Source organism: Eleutherodactylus coqui, chromosome 3 (assembly GCF_035609145.1).
Source record: "Eleutherodactylus coqui strain aEleCoq1 chromosome 3, aEleCoq1.hap1, whole genome shotgun sequence".
NCBI lineage: Eukaryota > Metazoa > Chordata > Amphibia > Anura > Eleutherodactylidae > Eleutherodactylus > Eleutherodactylus coqui.
Window position 1 is genome coordinate 311,138,210 of NC_089839.1, and position 19,817 is coordinate 311,158,026.

General features: G+C 46.5%; 1 protein-coding gene across 1 annotated transcript in view; it reads left to right on the forward strand.

Annotated features, from left to right (window-relative positions):
- LOC136620324 (uncharacterized) overlaps positions 1–14,963 on the forward strand; it is a 35,028-nt gene extending 20,065 nt beyond the window's left edge. Inside the window, exons 9-12 of the mRNA XM_066595022.1 lie at positions 9,153–9,187; positions 11,734–11,795; positions 14,684–14,841; positions 14,941–14,963. Coding sequence (XP_066451119.1) covers positions 9,153–9,187; positions 11,734–11,795; positions 14,684–14,841; positions 14,941–14,963 — 278 coding nt within the window. The remainder of the gene's footprint in view (positions 1–9,152; positions 9,188–11,733; positions 11,796–14,683; positions 14,842–14,940) is intronic.
- The last annotated feature ends 4,854 nt before the right edge of the window (positions 14,964–19,817 follow it).

The window sequence follows — 19,817 nt, forward strand, 5'->3', positions numbered from 1 at the left end:
TATGGTTTAGTATTAGAGATGAGCGAGCACCAAAATGCTCGGGTGCTCGTTGCTCGAGTCGAACTTTCCGCGATGCTCGAGGGTTCGTTTCGCGTAACGAACCCCATTGAAGTCAATAGGCGACCCGAGCATTTTTGTATATTGCCGATGCTCGCTAACGACTTCATTTGCGCAAATCTGCGAAACCTACGAAAGTGATGGAAACGCCACAGAAACGGATAGGGCAGGGCAGGGGCAACATGCTGGGCTGCATCTCAGGTTCCCAGGTCCCACTATTAAGCCACAATAGCGGCAAGAGTGGCTCCCCCCCCCTCCCAACATTTTTTACTTCGGACAAACCCTCATTAGCAAGGCACACCTTAGCTAAGCACCACACTACCTCCAACAAAGCACAATCACTGCCTGCGGGACACTCCGCTGCCACTTCTCCTGGGTTACATGCTGCCCAACCCCCCCTCCCCCCCCCCACACACGACCCAGTGTCCACAGCGCACACCAAAGTGTCCCTGCGTAGCCTTCAGCTGCCCTCATGCCACACGCTGGCCTCATAGCCACACCACCCCCATGTCTATTTATAAGTGCGTCTGTCATGAGGAGGAACCGGGGGCACACACTGCAGAGGGTTGGCAGGGCCAGGCAGCGACCCTCTTTAAAGGGGGGGGGGGCGATAGCCCACAATGCTGTTGAGAATCGATGAGAAATTGACATTCGATCTTCCTTCCAATCCTGTGCCACCTCCGTCAGGAGCTGCAAACGTGGTCATAAAGGGGACTCAGGTGCCAGCCCAGCACTTCTACACATCCCCACAATGCAGCAATACTCGGTGTGGGAAGTATGTGAGCGGGCCCTGGGTCAGCCTCTGTCCCAGCAAACACCTTGTGTGGCCCAAGGTGCTGCGGGTGACATAGCAATGGGGAATCCATGTGCCCACACACTACTCATTCTGTTTGGGTGTCGGATACCTCATCGACAACGCAAGGGGTAAATCATCTGCACTCTGCACCCTGCAGTGTTTTGGGGACAGACAGGTTAAACACCTCTATGGGAAGTCTGTGTGCACCCACAGCATGGGTGGGTCCAAGGAACTTAAAGGCAGTACACATAAAGAAAATCAGAGTGCCCAAACATGGCAGATTTTCACTGCACCAAGGACATAGGCCTCTGCACAAACCCTCAGCAATCGCGGGCATAGAGCGGACTCCGATGCTAGCGTAGCTGCGAACGTCTCATTAGTGCTGTATCGCTCCTCTTGTTTGTCCCATTGCAGTGCCCCGGATAGCTGCGGTAACGTGAGAGAAAATACATGTTGGCTTCGGCCCACACTCCATGCCCTAGTCAGTCTGTTTTTTTTTTTATAGTGCCAGGCAGGTACAACACCGCTATGGGAAGTCTGTGTAAACCCACAGCATGGGTGGGTCCCAGGAACCCACAGACGGTGCATAAAGAAATCCTATTGCAGTGCCCCGAATAGCTGTGGTAACGTGAGAGAAAATACATATTGGCCTCGGCCCACAATCCATGCCCTAGTCAGTCTGGGTTTTTTGGGGGGCCAGATAGGTAGAACACCGCGATGGGAAGACTTAGTGCACCCATAGTATACACAGACCCCTGTAATATTCCTGTAGCAAAGGTATAAGCTGACCCCAATAACAGTTATGTTGCAGAAGTCTAGGGAGACCCCAGTAACATTTCTGCAGTAACAGTATAGACAAACCCCAGTAACATTTCATTAGCAGAAGTATAGGCAGACCCCTGTAACATTTCTGTAGCAGTAGTATAGGCAGACCCCCTGTAACATTTACGTGCCAGACATATAGGCAGACCCCAGTAACATTTTAGTAGCAGAAGTATACGCAGACCCCCTAGTAACATTTATGTAGCAGCAGTACTGGCAGACCCCTGTAACATTTCTGTAGCAGCAGTATAGGCAGACCCCTGTAACATTTGTGTAGCAGCAATATAGGCAGACCCCTGTAACATTTACGTATCAGCAGTATGGCAGACCCCTGTAACATTTCAGTAGCAGACGTATAGGCAGACCCCTGTAACATTTGTGTAGCAGCAGTATAGGCAGACCCCTGTAACATTTCAGTAGCAGCAGTATAGGCAGAGCCCAGCATTTGTAACATTTCAGTAGTAACAATATAGACAGACCCCACTAACATTTCTGTAGTAAGAGTATAGGCAGACCGCTGTAATATTTGTGTTGCAGCAGTATAGGCAGACCCCTGTAACATTTCAGTAGCAAAAGTATAGGCAGACCCCTGTAACATTTCAGTAGCAGCAATATAGGCAGACCCCTGTAACATTTACGTATCAGCAGTATGGCAGACCCCTGTAACATTTCAGTAGCAGACGTATAGGCAGACCCCTGTAACATTTGTGTAGCAGCAGTATAGGCAGAGCCCTGTAACATTTCAGTAGCAGCAGTATAGGCAGAGCCCAGTATTTGTAACATTTCAGTAGTAACAGTATAGACAGACACCAGTAACATTTCTGTAGTAACAGTATAGACAGAGCCGAGTAACATTTCTGTAGTAAGAGTATAGGCAGACCTTAGTAACATTTATGTAGCAGCAGTATATGCAGACCCCTGTAACATTTACGTGGCAGCAGTATAGACAGACCCCTGCAACATTTCTGTAGCAGCAGTATTGGCAGACCCTTGTAACATTTGTGTAGCAGCAGTATAAGCTGACCCATGTAACATTTATGTAGCAGAAGTATAGGCAGACCCCAATAACATCCTTGTGGCAGCAGTATAGGCAGACCACTGTAATATTTACGTGGCAGAAGTAGAGGCAGACCCCTGTAACATTTAAGTGGCAGCAGTATAGGCAGACCCCAGTAAAATCTTTGTGGCAGCAGTATAGGCAAACCCCTGTAAAATTTACATGGCAGAAGTATGTGCAGACCCCAGTAACATTTTTGTAGCAGAAGTATACGCAGACCCCTGTAACATTTCTGTAGTAACAGTATAGACAGATCCCAGTAACATTTTTGTAGCAGCAGTATAGGCAGACCCCTGTAACATTTACGTGGCAGCAGTATAGGCAGACCCCAGTAACATCCTTGTGGCAGCAGTATAGGCAGACCCCTGTAACATTTTCGTGGCAGAAGTATAGGCAGACCTCTGTAACATTTAAGTGGCAGCAGTATAGGCAGACCCTTGTAACATTTATGGAGCAGCAGTATAGGCAGACCCCTGTAACATTTGTATAACAGCTGTATAGGCAAACCCCTGTAACATTTCAGTAGCAGCAGTATAGGCAGAGCCCAGTATTTGTAACATTTCAGTAGTAACAGTATAGACAGACCCCAGTAACATTTCTGTAGAAACAGTATAGGCAGACCCCTGTAACATTTGTGTTTCAGCAGTATAGGCAGACCCCTGTGACATTTCAGTAGCAGCAGTATAGGCAGAGCCCAGTATTAGTAACATTTCAGTAGTAACAGTATAGACAGACCCCAGTAACATTTCTGTAGTAACAGTATAGACAGAGCCGAGTAACATTTCTGTAGTAACAGTATAGGCAGACCCTAGTAACATTTATGTAGCAGCAGTATAGGCAGACCCCTGTAACATTTACGTGGCAGCAGTATAGACAGACCCCTGCAACATTTCTGTAGCAGCAGTATAGGCAGACCCTAGTAACATTTATGTAGCAGCAGTATAGGCAGACCCCTGTAACATTTACGTGGCAGCAGTATAGACAGACCCCTGCAACATTTCTGTAGCAGCAGTATAGGCAGACCCCTGTAACATTTGTGTAACAGCTGTATAGGCAAACCCCTGTAACATTTCAGTAGCAGCAGTATAGGCAGAGCCCAGTATTTGTAACATTTCAGTAGTAACAGTATAGACAGACCCCAGTAACATTTCTGTAGTAACAGTATAGGCAGACCCCTGTAACATTTGTGTTGCAGCAGTATAGGCAGACCCCTGTGACATTTCAGTAGCAGCAGTATAGGCAGAGCCCAGTATTAGTAACATTTCAGTAGTAACAGTATAGACAGACCCCAGTAACATTTCTGTAGTAACAGTATAGACAGAGCCGAGTAACATTTCTGTAGTAACAGTATAGGCAGACCCTAGTAACATTTATGTAGCAGCAGTATAGGCAGACCCCTGTAACATTTACGTGGCAGCAGTATAGGCAAACCCCTGCAACATTTCTGTAGCAGCAGTATAGGCAGACCCCTGTAACATTTGTGTAGCAGCAGTATAGGCAGACCCCTGTAACATTTCTGTAGCAGCAATATAAGCAGACCCCTGTAACATTTATGTAGCAGACGTACAGGCAGACCCCAGTACTATTTCTGTAGAAGTAAGGGCAGACCCCAGTAACATTTCTGTCGCAGCAGTATAAGCAAACCCCTGTAACATTTATGTAGCAGAAGCATAAGCAGACCCCAGTACCATTTTTGTAGTAGAAGTATATGCAGACCCTTGTAACATTTCTGTAGTAACAGCATAGACAGACCTCTATAACATTTCTGTAGCAGAAGTATAGGCAGACCCCAGTAACATCCTTGTGGCAGCAGTATAGGCAGACCCCTGTAATATTTACGTTGCAGAAGTAGAGGCAGACCCCTGTAACATTTAAGTGGCAGCAATATAGGCAGACCCCAGTAACATCCTTGTGGCAGCAGTATAGGCAGACCCCTGTAAAATTTACGTGGCAGCAGTACAGGCAGACCCCAGTAACATTTTTGTAGCAGAAGTATACGCAGACCCCTATAACATTTCTCTAGTAACAGTATAGACAGATCCCAGTAACATTTCTGTAGCAGAAGTATAGGCAGACCCCTGTAACATTTACGTGGCAGCAGTATAGGCAGACCCCAGTAACATCCTTGTGGCAGCAGTATAAGCAGACCCCTGTAACATTTAAGTGGCAGCAGTATGGGCAGACCCCAGTAACACCTTGTGGCAGTAGTATAGGCAAACCCCTGTAAAATTTACGTGGCAGCAGTATAGGCAGACCCCTGTAACATTTTTGGAGTAGAAGTATACACACACCCCTGTAACATTTCTGTAGTAACAGTATAGACAGATCCCAGTAACATTTCTGTAGCAGAAGTATAGGAAGACCCCTGTAACATTTACTTGATAGCAGTATAGGCAGACCCCAGTAACATCCTTGTGGCAGCAGTGTAGGCAGACCCCTGTTACATTTAAGTGGCAGCAGTATAGGCAGACCCCAGTAACATCCTTGTGGCAGCAGTTGAGGCAGACCCCTGTAAAATTGACATGGCAGCAGTATAGGGAGACCCCTGTAACATTTACGTTGCAGCAGTGTAGGCAGACCCCTGTAACATTTACGTGGCAGCAGTATAGGCAGACCCCTGTATCATTTACGTTGCAGAAGTATAGGCAGACCCCAGTAACATCCTTGTGGCAGCAGTATAGGCAGACCCCAGTAACATCCTTGTGGCAGCAGTATAGGCAGACCCCAGTAACATCCTTGTGGCAGCAGTATAGGTAGACCCCAGTAACATCCTTGTGGCAGCAGTATAGGCAGACCCCTGTAAAATTTACGTGGCAGCAGTATAGGCAGACCCCTGTAACATTTACGTGGCAGCAGTATAGTCAGACCCCTGTAACATTTGCGTGGCAGCAGTATAGGCAGACCCTGTAACATTTACGTGGCAGTAGTATAGGCAGACCCCTGTAACATTTAAGTGGCAGCAGTATAGGTAGACCCCTGTACCATCCTTGTGGCAGCAGTATAGGCAGACCCCTGTAAAATTTACGTGGCAGCAGTATGGGCAGACCCCTGTAACATTTACGTGGCAGAAGTACAGGCAGACCCCTGTAACATTTACGTGGCAGCAGTATCGGCAGACCCCTGTAACATCCTTGTGGCAGCGGTATAGGCAGACCCCAGTAACATCCTTGTGGCAGCAGTATAGGCAGACCCGAGTAACATCCTTGTGGAAGCAGTATAGGCAGACCCCTGTAACAATTAAGTGGCAGCAGTATAGGCAGACTGTAGTAACATCCTTATGGCAGCATTATAGGCAGACCCCCAGTAAATTACAGACGGTCAGAGCTAGCCGTAAGAAGGAGCTTTTATTTAAAGTTTTTTGAAAAAGAATACAGGCTATATAGCGTGTATATGACTTTCCCTCTATCAGTGGCTGTCGCCGTACACTGTGCGTTAAATTGATGGCAGACACAGATTGGTGTAAAAAATTATGGAATTATTGGCGTACAGTTGGAGGCTGACAGCGGTATTGTAACGCAAACTGAAGCCAGAAAGAAATTATATGGAAGGCTGCAAAAGGTCTGGCTCTGCAATAGTGATGCACTACAACTCCCAGCAGCCATGCAGTAAAATGCACACGGTCACAGGTAGCCCTAAGAAGGACCGTTGGGGTTCTTATAAACAGGATTCTACACTACCACTGTCCCTGCCTCACCAGTACTGCCCCTATACTCTGTATAATTGACTGCAGACTGAGGACGCTATGGTCTGCACAGCCCGAGATGTAAAAAAAAAAATTGTGCAAAACTGCTCCCAGCAGCCACAACAGTAATGCACACGGTCAGATGTGGCCCTAAGAAAGACCGTTGGGGTTCTTGAAGACGCTAACACTATCCCTGAATGAGCAGCAGCACCTTCTCTAATCTCTGCCAACGTGTGCCTGAGGCGAGCCGCGGGCGGGACTGATTTAATTACTCGGCGGTCACTTGATCTCACCAGCACTCACTGCAGGGGGGTGGGATAGGGCTGGCACGTCACAGGAGGAAGTGGTAATGGCTTCCCTGCATTTCTATTGACCAAAAAATAGCGCTAACATTTCAGGGAAGGAAATGGAATTGACTCGAGTACCGCGTGGTACACCCTAATGCTTGAACGAGTGTGCTCGCTCATCTCTATTTAGTATGTCTTATTTTGTGTATTAACGCAGACTCCCATGAGCGTAATGTAATCACGTATAACCTGTGAGATGCACATGCGCATAATATGCGGTGAATGGCTCCAATGAAAGTACATTGATCTCCATTGATCCGTTTGCGTATTTACATTGCGCATAAGCGTTTAAAAAAGAAAGCCGCATGTTCTATGTTACTGCGCTTTACGCCCGATGGAGCCCTATTGTCCTCTATGGGCACGTAAAAAAGCTGTACATACGCAATCACGCTGCGTCGCAGAGTAACAGAGCGGGTAATTAAAAAATCCAGGAAGACTGCGAATGACAGCGTGCGAAGGAATTCGTTTCCATATGGCAACCGTTGTAGCAAAAGGCAGTCTTTTTGTGGCCTTAAAGAGATTGTCCGAGAAAACAGTTTTGTCTAAACAGAGTTCCCTCTGGCCACAAATAGCTGATACTCACCTCTGCCCGCTAGTCGCCCGTCGGCAGCTCTGGGTCATCTCGTTGTCATAAGGTTTATAAGCAGCAGTCAGTCTGTGCTGCCCCCAGGGCTCTAGAGTCAGGGTCTTATTGGGGTGGACTTAGAGTCAGTAGAAACACCGACTTATATATGTGTCTGTGTGTACATATGAGTATATATATATATAGTAGGAGAGTTTAGAGATGTCCTATTACTAAATACAGAGTTTACAATTTAGTAAAGTTTCCTGTTCTGTAATTCTATTCCAGAAAGTATATTTAGGTTGGGTTCACACAGGGCGGATTTGCCGCGGCAATATTCCGCTGCGGTAAGTCAGGCAGGAACCGTGGCTGCGGCGTTCAAATATGCAGCATGTCTATTTATCTTTTCTTTCCGCTGCGGCCGCGCTCTCCTCTATGGGAGCGCCGGACGCAGCGGAAGAGCAAGCGGCCGGGCCGCTTTAAAGCCGCCGCGGGTTTTTCCACGGCGGTTCTCCCGGCGGAAATCTCGCGGTTTTTGCTGCGGACAAACCGCAAGATTTCCAACGGGAATCCACCCTGTGTGAAGCCAGCCTTAATGTTCCATCTAATAAAGCCGGACGCTCTCATCACAATGCAAAGGAACAGCCCAATGGGACAATTTTAACCCCTTAATGACACAGCCTATTTTGGCGTTGAGGACCAAACGATTTTTGGTATTTTTTCATCTCCATTTTTCAAAAGCTATAACTTTTTTTTTTTCCGTTTTTATCGGTACCATTTTTGGGTACATAGACTGTATTGTAAAACTTTTATTATTTTTTTTATGATCGTAGAGAGAGAAAACGCATCAATTCTGCCATAGATTTTTTTTTTTTTTAAACGTTAATTATTCAGCATAAATGACACAATAAATTTTTTTCGGCGGGTCGGTACGGTTACAACGATACCAAAATTCTTATTTTTCTTCAAGTTTTTCCACTTTTCCACAATAAAAACCCTTTTTTTTGGAAATTACTATTTTTTTCTAAACTTTTTTATTTTTCCATGCACGGGGCTCTGTGAGGGCTCATTTTTTACGAGACGAGCTGTAGTTTTTATTGGTACCATTTTAGGGTACGCACGTTTTTTTTATCACTTTTATTGCATTTTTTTGGAGGCGAAATGCTAAAAATTAGCATTTTGCCTCCGTTTTGTAGCATTTTTTTAAATGCTTTTTGCCGTGCAGGATAATAAGTACGTTCAATGCATTGTACAAATCGTTACAGATGCGTCAATACCAAATATGTTGGATTTTTTATTTTTTTATATTTTTTTATGCTAATATGAGAAAAAGCCTAAAAATAGGGTTTTTTTTATTTCTTTTTACATTTTTATTTTTTGTACTTTATTTTGCTCTTATTTTTACACCTTCTGTGTCCCTCTGAGGAACTTACACTGCAGCACTAATGATCGCTACGATAAGGCATGGCAGCATTTCTCTCCATAACGTAAGGGTATGTCTTTTTGTGGGAAGAACCCCGCTCCCATAACATACCCTTACGTCATGGGGTGGGAAGAGGTTAATATAGTAAATTTATCAACTACAGAACACGAGTCGTATAAGAAGGAATCGTAGTTTGGGAAAACTGACAGTCAGAGGTTTCTCTTACAGAGTCCACTGCCCAGGATGTCCCATAAACGGGCTGCTGCAGCCAATCATACAGCTCAGTGCCCTGTTGTCACAGGGATTCCTCTGGTAGAAAATCTTATATCAGACAACACCTTAAAGACTTTACACTTTACTCATCATTACGTGGGTAAGATTTAATGTTAATATTCTGTATTTACAGAACCACTGACAACTACGGGTATTCTGACAACTACTGCTACTCCAACAACTACAGGAACACTGACAACTACTGCTGCTCCCACAACTACAGGAACACTGACAACTACTGCTGCTCCCACAACTACAGGAACACTGACAACTACTGCTGCTCCCACAACTACAGGAACACTGACAACTACTGCTGCTCCCACAACTACAGGAACACTGACAACTACTGGTGCTCCCATAACTACAGGAACACTGACAACTACTGCTGCTCCAATAACTACAGGAACACTGACAACTACTGCTGCTCCAGTAACTACAGAAACACTGACAACTACTGCTGCTCCCATTACTACAGGAACACTGACAACTACTGCTGCTCCAGTAACTACAGGAACACTGACAACTACTGCTGCTCCAGTAACTACAGGAACACTGACAACTACTGCTGCTCCAATAACTACAGGAACACTGACAACTACTGCTGCTCCCGTAACTACAGGAACACTGACAACTACTGCTGCTCCAATAACTACAGGAACACTGACAACTACTGCTGCTCCCATAACTACAGGAACACTGACAACAACTGTTGTTCCCGTAACTACAAGAACACTGACAACTACTGCTGCTCCCACAACTACAGAAACACTGACAACTACTGCTGCTCCAATAACTACAGGAACACTGACAACTACTGCTGCTCCAGTAACTGTAGGAACACTGACAACTACTGCTGCTCCCACAACTACAGGAACACTGACAACTACTGCTGCTTCAGTAACTACAGGAACACTGACAACTACTGCTGCTCCCACAACTACAGGAACACTGACAACTACTGCTGCTCCAGTAACTACAGAAACACTGACAACTACTGCTGCTCCAGTAACTACAGGAACACTGACAACTACTGCTCCTCCCGTAACTACAGGAACACTGACAACTACTGCTGCTGCCGTAACTACAGGAACACCGACAACTACTGCTGCTCCAGTAACTACAGGAACAATGACAACTACTGCTGCTCCAGTAACTACAGGAACACTGACAACTACTGCTGCTCCAGTAACTACAGAAACACTGACAACTACTGCTGCTCCAGTAACTACAGGAACACTGACAACTACTGCTGCTCCCGTAACTACAGAAACACTGACAACTACTGCTGCTCCCACGACTACAGGAACACTGACAACTACTGCTGCTCCAGTAACTACAGGAACACTGACAACTACTGCTGCTCCCACGACTACAGGAACACTGACAACTACTGCTGCTCCAGTAACTACAGAAACACTGACAACTACTGCTGCTCCAGTAACTACAGAAACACTGACAACTACTGCTGCTTCAGTAACTACAGAAACACTGACAACTACTGCTGCTTCAGTAACTACAGGAACACTGACAACTACTGCTGCTCCCACAAGTACAGGAACACTGACAACTACTGCTGCTCCAGTAACTACAGAAACACTGACAACTACTGCTGCTCCAGTAACTACAGGAACACTGACAACTACTGCTCCTCCCGTAACTACAGGAACACTGACAACTACTGCTGCTGCCGTAACTACAGGAACACCGACAACTACTGCTGCTCCAGTAACTACAGGAACAATGACAACTACTGCTGCTCCAGTAACTACAGGAACACTGACAACTACTGCTGCTCCAGTAACTACAGAAACACTGACAACTACTGCTGCTCCAGTAACTACAGGAACACTGACAACTACTGCTGCTCCCGTAACTACAGAAACACTGACAACTACTGCTGCTCCCACGACTACAGGAACACTGACAACTACTGCTGCTCCAGTAACTACAGAAACACTGACAACTACTGCTGCTCCAGTAACTACAGAAACACTGACAACTACTGCTGCTCCAGTAACTACAGAAACACTGACAACTACTGCTGCTCCAGTAACTACAGAGACACTGACAACTACTGCTGCTCCCATAACTACAGGAACACTAACAACTACTGCTGCTCCCACGACTACAGGAACACTAACAACTACAGCTGCTCCCATAACTACAGGAACACTAACAACTACTGCTGCTCCCACGACTACAGGAACACTGACAACTACTGCTGCTCCAGTAACTACAGAAACACTGACAACTACTGCTGCTCCAGTAACTACAGAAACACTGACAACTACTGCTGCTCCAGTAACTACAGAAACACTGACAACTACTGCTGCTCCAGTAACTACAGGAACACTGACAACTACTGCTGCTCCAATAACTACAGAGACACTGACAACTACTGCTCCTCCAGTAACTACAGAGTCACCATCTGTTACTAACGTCCCCTTCACGTTTACCATTTGGAATATGCCTTATGATGAGAGACTTTCACAGCCCGATAATGAATATTACATTACGTTCAAAAAACAGGTCCAGGCCATTGTGAGTATACAGTTGTAGTGATATCACCTGACTATTAGATATAAGTACATATCACCCCTTTTGGGGGTTTGGGTACTGTAAGCTATACATATTATACAGGTACATAACATTATATACGGGGGTTGGTCTGCGCTGTGTGATGTCACTGATATCCTGTTATGTTCCTCCTGCAGGCCCTCCCGGTGATCAGGAGGAGTTTCCCCTCCTGTCTACTTGTGATAACAATCTCATTCAGGTAAGTGTTGTTTATACTGACAATTATATATAATAGTATATGAAACAGGAGCGGAACCTGGAGGACGAGGAGCTGAATAGACACGCAGGAGCTGATTGTAGGATCCTCCATTCATAAAACAGGCAACAAGTTCCCTTCTAAGCAGGGGCATAACTATAGGGGTTGCACCTGGGCCCAGGAGCATTAGGGGGCCCATAAGGCCTCTCTTCTCCATATAGGGAGAAGTTCTATCAATAAAGCATTATAGTTGGGGGCCCTGTTACAAGTTTTGCATTGGGGCCCAGGAGCTTCAAGTTACGCCTCTGTATATATGCCAGATCATCAGACAAAAATGCCTTTTTGAAGCCGCCTGTCTGAGATTTCCATGAAGTTGGGTCAGACAATAAAGGGTATAAAGTAACTTTCAGATGTAACATTTTGGCCGGCAGTGATACAAGGTATTCCTACAGCAAGGCTACAAAAATGTGACATTTCTGCTCACCAGGTCAACGAAGAAGTGTCTTAAGTTTTCTTCTAATTATAGTAGAACTTTCATCTTGGGCTCATTTTGAAGCCTCTGAAGGTACTGTTGTACCTTGATGCCACCGGAATTGGTGGGTGTAGCCAAGTGTTACAACACCCCTATAACCTGATTGGCTGCACTCACCACTCTGGAGCTGACTGGCTGGAATCACCCCTCCGCCGCTGTGATTTTGTGCAGGGCTCCTGAGACTGCTGTCAGACGGCTGCGGTGAGTAATCCTGCTGCAGCCCCAGCGCTTCTCATCACCTCCTCCTCGTATTGCTTCCGTCACGTTTGGCCTCCCGTGTCGGCATCTGCCGTCAGCGGCAGAGGTTCACACATCGGGGAAGGCTGTGCACTCTGCTGCAGCGTCACCACTTCTCATTGCCTCCTCCTCGTATCGCTTCAGACAGTAAGGCTGCGGCAGCAGCATGGGCGGCTGGGATTCACACTCCAGGGGAGACTACACACGGGAGGCTACGTGCTATCGGCGGCGCTAGCTGCTGTGTGGGAGGGCTTTCAGCACTAGCGGCTAAGATTCATGTAAGGAGTTTGTGGTGGAATGCAGGATTAGGGTTATTTCAACAGTTAGGCTTAACTACTCCTAACCGTAACTCTCCATCCCACCACTAACTCCTTCCACGCTCAAGTAATCAGGAGCTTTGCAGCCAATCAGGCACGAGGGGCGTCAGCCATTGTCAAATAGTCTAACAGTTGACTACACCCAACACCACCAGTGGCGTCAAAATACAACAGTCGCTGTCCACTTCCTGTAGAAATCAGCTCAGTGCACAAGCATGCTGGCCTGGAAAAAAGCTGCTCGTTGGAGGTCCTGGGCAAGGATGTTGTGATTCGTGATCAAATTATTTATGATTAGTTTAGTAAAGTAATTAAAAAGGATTATTTACATATATATTTACTACATTCTACATTTTATAATGTGAACACAATATTGTAGACAAATTGAACATTCCAAGAGAACCAGTTCTCACTGAGGAGAATCCACGTACTGCAACTGGGCAATCCGGCGCACTAAAAACCGCATTTAACTCCGTATCAGCTGCGGATTAGGGCTCAGTACTCTGAGGTGAAAGAAGCGGGGTCGCCGGCTCAAACCAAGTCAACATCTGCACCCACAGGATATTAGACAAGGTGTCTGATGCAGATTTTGCAGGGGATTTTTCTACTGCAGAAAATCTACACACTTGCGCTACATGTGAACGTACCCTAAAGGACTCCTGGTCCCTCCGTCGGATGCAGTTCATCTCAGTCCCTGTTCCTTCCATCTGATCAGGGGCTTGAACGCCTGAGTCCAGTTTGGTTGTGCCACCCATCCGATGAGGGTCGGACGGATGCCTGAGTCATGTTCCGTCCATTCCTTCTGTCCAATGGTGGTTCGGACATTGAAGGCCTGCAGTCCTGTCTGATACGTTATCCCATCTGCGGTGCATTTGTCGTCTATGCAGACGTCTGTGTGCTGCTAACCTGTGGGGCTTATCCACATCTGTCTAGTCTGTCAGCCTTTCCATCTTCTATACTCTATCTCTGTTCTCCGTCTAGGGACAGACTAGGTCCTTAGGTACGAGACGTTGGGCTGCCCTTATCAGGGCAATCGCCTAGCTTTTGGGCAGGATCAGACACATCAAAGTTGGTTAGGGATAACTTTTCCTTTTTGTATACAGGTGTTGGTAAGTAGGTGTAGTCCATCTTGGACCTTAATATGTCCAGTGCCATGACCCCTTCGTGGTTCTGTTCATACAAGTCAGGTGGTGAATAAGCCTTGTATGAACGTAACAAGTGTTCTGCATCAGCTGCAAAATGAGTCCAAGATGAAAGTCCTACTAGAATTAGAAGCACAAAGTTATGATTTTTTTTGTTGACCTGCTGAGCATAAATCTCACATTTTTTCTCAAGTTTGCAGCCCTACAGCATGAATACCGTGTTGCACCGAGGGATAACATTTCACATCTGTAAATTACTTAGTGCCCTCTACCATCCTACACAATTTCATGGAAGTCTGAGATGGCCTGGTTGGAACTGTTAAGATTTGGCATGGCATGGTTCTGTATTACTCAGACTAGAGCTGAGCGAGCACGCTCGTTTAAGGCTGTTGCTCGAGCGAGTAGCAGTCTTATCGAGTAACTCTGTACTTGCCCGAGCAGCATGCGGGGGGGGGGGGCGGCGGATGGGAGCGGGGGGAGAGTGCATGCTGCTCGGGCGAGTACACAGTTACTCGATAAGACTGCTACTTGCTCAAGCAGCAGCCTTAAACGAGCATGCTCGCTCATCTCTAGCTCAGACGCATGAGTAATTGTTGGGAAGATAAAACTTTCAGAGAGTCAATGAAAGTCCTCAGTGACAACGATTGTTTTCTTACTCTCCTTTAGGAGGGGCTCGGTGAAGACTGAAAATTTAGCCGTGTTCCCAAATAACTCATCGGTGCCTGCTATTGAGGATCTACAGACCAAATTTGACAAAACAGTAAGAGAAGAGGGAGGGTCGTTCGAAGGCTTGGAGTTGCTTCCTATCAGCACCACAACTGCAGGTGAGACATTAGGATTAGAGATGAGCGAGCATGCTCGGTTAATGCAATTACTCGAGCGTGCATTGTTTTTTTCGTGTAACTGCCTACTCGTCTGAAAAGATTCGGAGTGGGAAGGAGAGTGAGAGAGATTGGACGAGAAGGCAGCTACTTGAAAAAAGCGATGCTCACTCGAGTAATTGCCTTAACCGAGCGTGCTCGCTCATCTCTAATTAGGATTTATCTGTTCGAGCGCTTGAGGTCTGATGTAAGGTTATTAGCGTGTAAGCATCAGGTGACGGACAGGGGGTGCAATAAAGTGTGTCTTTACTAAGGGCTTTTACCCACAAGGGAGTTAAAAATCCCTGCCTGCTTATATTTCAAGCCCTTCCTCGAAAATCATGCTGTGGGGGTTGCCTAGAACCCATTGCTTTCAATAGAGCCGGCAGCAGCAGCGCCGACCCCAGTGAAAGCAATAGGATAGCATCCTGGACTTCTGCCACAGCTGTCTCAGCTTTGGCAGAGGATTCCTTCAAGGATTTCCTTCAAGGAAACCCCTACCACAGCTGTCACAGATGTTCCCCTAAGCGGAAATTTCTGTGGAAAATTCTGCATTTCCACATCCAAAAAGCAGTCAAAATCTGCCCACTGTCTGTTTTAAAGCGGCCCTGCCCATTTCCGCCACATGTAAACATACCCCAGCAATAATAGTGACCCCTCCCCCCCCCCACGCGGCCCCCGGTAGAATAGTGACCCCCTCCCCACGATGGCCCCGGGTAGAATAGTGAACCCCTCCCCATGGCGGCCCCGGAAGAATAGTGACCCCCTCCCCGCGGTGGCCCATTGTAGAATAGTGACCCCCCCCCCCACGGTGGCCCCCGGGAGAATAGTGACACCCCACAGAAGGACCCCAGTAGTAAAAGTGACACACCACAGCGCCCCCCCCCCAACCCCCATTATATGTAAGTCTCACTGGAAAACAACCCTCTAGGCCAGGTAAAATGAAGAGCAAACTAAAATGCATAAGCTGACCTCTCCTGCAGCGCCCGCTGCCAGCAGGTGTGGTCCTTCCACCGCTGCTCCTTGTCCTCATCCCGCCGACACTGCAAGTGCTGCTGTCGCCGCCCCAGCCTTTCGGAATGCGCCGATGCCGCCGACACTTCCTCTTTTCAGGCGACACACGCCCCCAGCCAATCACAAGCTGGGGACGTGAGTACATGTCAAATTCCTGTATTATGTTGCCACCCCTAACTTCCAGTGGCGACATAATACAAGAATACCGACATTGGGAGGGGGAAGGAGGATCCCGGCTGCACACTGACGCCGCAGTGTGCGCTGGGATCAGCGCTGCTAGCTGCGCAGCTGAGTGAATGCCGGCATGGGAGCCGCGGCCCCTACTGGTATTCACTAACGCGGTGAGGAGCTGATGGCAATGCGTGCCAGCAGGGAGGGCTCTGCGTGCCGCCTCTGGCATGTGTACCATAGGTTTGCCACCACTGCTATAGGTGAACAGTCCTTTGGCTCTATAGCTGCATGTATTCGCCCAGAGTTATCTTGATCCATGTCACTTATTGGATTAATGCCGGTGTCAGATGCTTTTGAAGCAAAGTTCTCTGACTGCGCTATTCTATATAGGGGCCTCATACCCGTCTACTGCGTGATTATTTTGTTATTCTGTCAAACTTCTTTGCATCGTTTGCCTTATCAGGGTTAATGACATATATGTTTGGCCTCCTGTAATTATATGGTTCGCATTATATCAGGGTGCACACAGATAGTTTCATCCTTAGGCCTCATTCACATTATAGGCGCGTGAAAAGATCACATGTAAATAGAACCAATGGTTTCCTATAGAACCATTCAGAGGAATGAATTTTAGACACGCTAAATCCTTGCACCAATCAGAGATGGGACATGTGACTGCAAAGCTCGTATCCAAGGTCCGTAGTGCGAGGAAAGATAGGAACTGACCTATCTGTGGTGCGTGCTTTCCATAGACTCCTATGGGAGCTGGATTACACGCACCACGCACCTCAAATTGTGTGAACGGGCTAAATAAATTCACGCGATCTTTAGTGCAGTATAGCCACAATCTTTTCATGTGCCTATAATGCACAAAAATAGCGCTTATGTGAATGAGCCCTTATGCCTCATTCACATGAACTTGGATTTAGTGCAGTACAGGTGTGCAAAAAAATTACACCTACACTGTGATAAAAATCACATGAATGGGCAGCTGCTGGATATGGGCGGGGCTAATGAGAGGGGGCGTAGCTGTAGGGATTCTCACAAGGATTCCCCATAGCAAAGAGAGAGGGGGTGAGGCTAGAGGGTGGATACCTCTAGCCCCACCCTCTCCTTCCATGCTCTCAAGGGAAGTTCTGTAATCCCACCCCCCTAACTCTCCCCACTGTAGGGAAATGTCTTGGGGACAGAGGTGGAGGGAGTCCCCTACTGCCCCCTCCTCCCCCTTTCCGCTGCTTGGGAACTGCCCAGCAGAAGGGCTGGAGGAATCCCCAGCTGCTTATAGTGGAACATTTAAAACATGCTACCCGGAAGCACATTTTAAATTACCGCTGTAAATTTATGTTAGTCCCCGCGGAGATGAGGGGAAGCCCGGAGGGTTCAGTTCATCTTCCCGGATGTTCCCCTAATTCCTGCGGAGAGTAACAGGAGTTTACAGTGGGACATCTAAAATGTCCCGGTGTAAACAGATGGGAATTCCTTCCGTTGGCAGAAATCCTCCTAATGAGATTTGTAATCCCATTTTCCTGTGCAGGAGTTTCCATAGGCTCCTGCTCCCATAGTAGTCTATGGAAACTCCTGCACAATGCGCACCACATCTTTTATCACACCACGAACCTTAGATGCGAGTTTTCGAGTCCCCTCCCCCACGTGTTTTACTGCACTTTTTTGCGCTGCCGGCCTTTTGACATCGACACAAGATACTCCTATGCCATTTTTGAACCATCTGAGCAGCCAAAATAGTCCCCAATGCTATTAATCAACACAGCAAAATTGAGCAGCTAAGTGCACAATTTCGTGCGAACGGGGTGCGATAGACTCCTATGGTGCCTCAATTGCGCAAATGCACACAAAAATAAAGCATATCGTGTTTTTTTGTTCCCAACGGAAATGCGAGGCAAAAACCGCTGACTGTGAAGGAACCCATTGATATTAATGCCTTCCATAAGTTTCTTCATGACTACCGGGTTTCCTATTTCTATTGTGGCTTCTATGGTAGTCGCTTAGTCAGCTGGTGAATCTCGTCTATTAGCCTGGAGTAGCATAAGAGATGTATAGAATTTAACACTAAACAGTACGGCTATACATAGGGTGTACAGAGGAAAGAGCCACCAAGTGAAGGAAGGATATAGGAGTGGCACTGTAGAAGTCTCAGGCCGGTCTCCCACACGGCTTGGACTCCGCAGCAGGATCCGACCCTGTCTCCGGCCGGTGTCCACACGTACCTTTCAATTCCTGTATTGCGGATGATTGTGGCCAGCCACCGTCGGACATGCGGAGTACAGAATTATGTTAATAATGTTACTCTTTCCTGCGCCGTCGCTGGGTGAGGACGTGGGTACACGAGACCTACCCACGATGTCGATTGCAGATGGGCCGCGGGTTGAAGGACTTCCATGGAAGCCGTCCGCGCGGAATTCACACAAGATTAGAACATACTGCGATTTTATTTCCGCAAGCTGAAATCACCGTCGCTGTTTGCCCGTGTGAGCAGCGGGCGAATGTTCTATTCTTGTAATGGATGCGAAATGCCATGGATCGTCCACGCCGGTGACGATCGCATGTGAGACCGGCCTTAAAAGAGCAGAATCAGTCCCGTACAAGTGAATGCCATAATGATTTATATGTTTATGCTGTTCGGATATGTTCAATGCATTGTGGCTTTATAATAGATAATTATCTATAGTTAATTTTTTTCTCCATTATTTAGAAAACTACATGAATTTTATATTTTTTTTATTTTTTCGCTTCTTATAAATGAATTTAGAAGAGGAATGATCCGTGCCACTCAACATGGAAAGATATAAGATATATGAGTAATGGAGTGAAATAAACTCACCTGGTGCTCGGCGGGGGCTCTGTGGGTGAACTGGGCAACCCGCCTGCACCAGAGGTCTTGGTTCACCTGTAACTGGTGCTTGAGATCTTCTAAAGGTCCAATGAGCAGCAGAAATAATGTGTGCCCCAAAAGGAAAAAAATGCCAAATGGGGGATAAATCAAGGCAAATGGAAATGTTTCCGCGCTCCTACCGGTTGCTCCAAAAAAGAATTTCCTCCAGGGAAGATAATTTTCAATAGTGCCCAAACTACATTTATTGATAAAAAGTCCCAAACTGACAATGTAAGGAAGCAATGAAGTACTTGCATGAACAAAGAAATGAGAAAGAAAGAAGAATTTTTTATATGCTTGAAAAAGTTTTGTTATGCTATGTTGCATTTCTTTGTTCATGCAAGTACTTCATCGCTTCCTTGCATTGTCAGTTTGGGACTATTTTATCAATTAATAAAGTTTGGGCACTATTGAAAATTATCTTCCCTGGAGGAAATTCTTTTTTGGAGCAACCGGTAGGAGCGCGGAAACATTTCCATTTGCCTATAAATGAATTTACAAACTAAATTACATATTTTCCGAATTAATTCTAAATTCATTTACATTTTATACTTTTATAAACTTGTTTTAATATCCATATATTAATGAATAATCAGCGATGTTTTACCATTACTGAAACAATAACAACTACTACTTCCATAACTACAGGAACACTGACAACTACTGCTGCTCCAGTAACTACAGGAACCCTGACAACTACTGCTGCTCCAGTAACTACAGGAGCACTGACAACTACTGCTGCTCCAATAACTACAGGAACACTGACAACTACTGCTGCTCCAGTAACTACAGGGACACTGACAACTAATGCTGCTCCCGCAACTACAGAAACACTGACAACTACTGCTGCTCCAGTAACTACAGG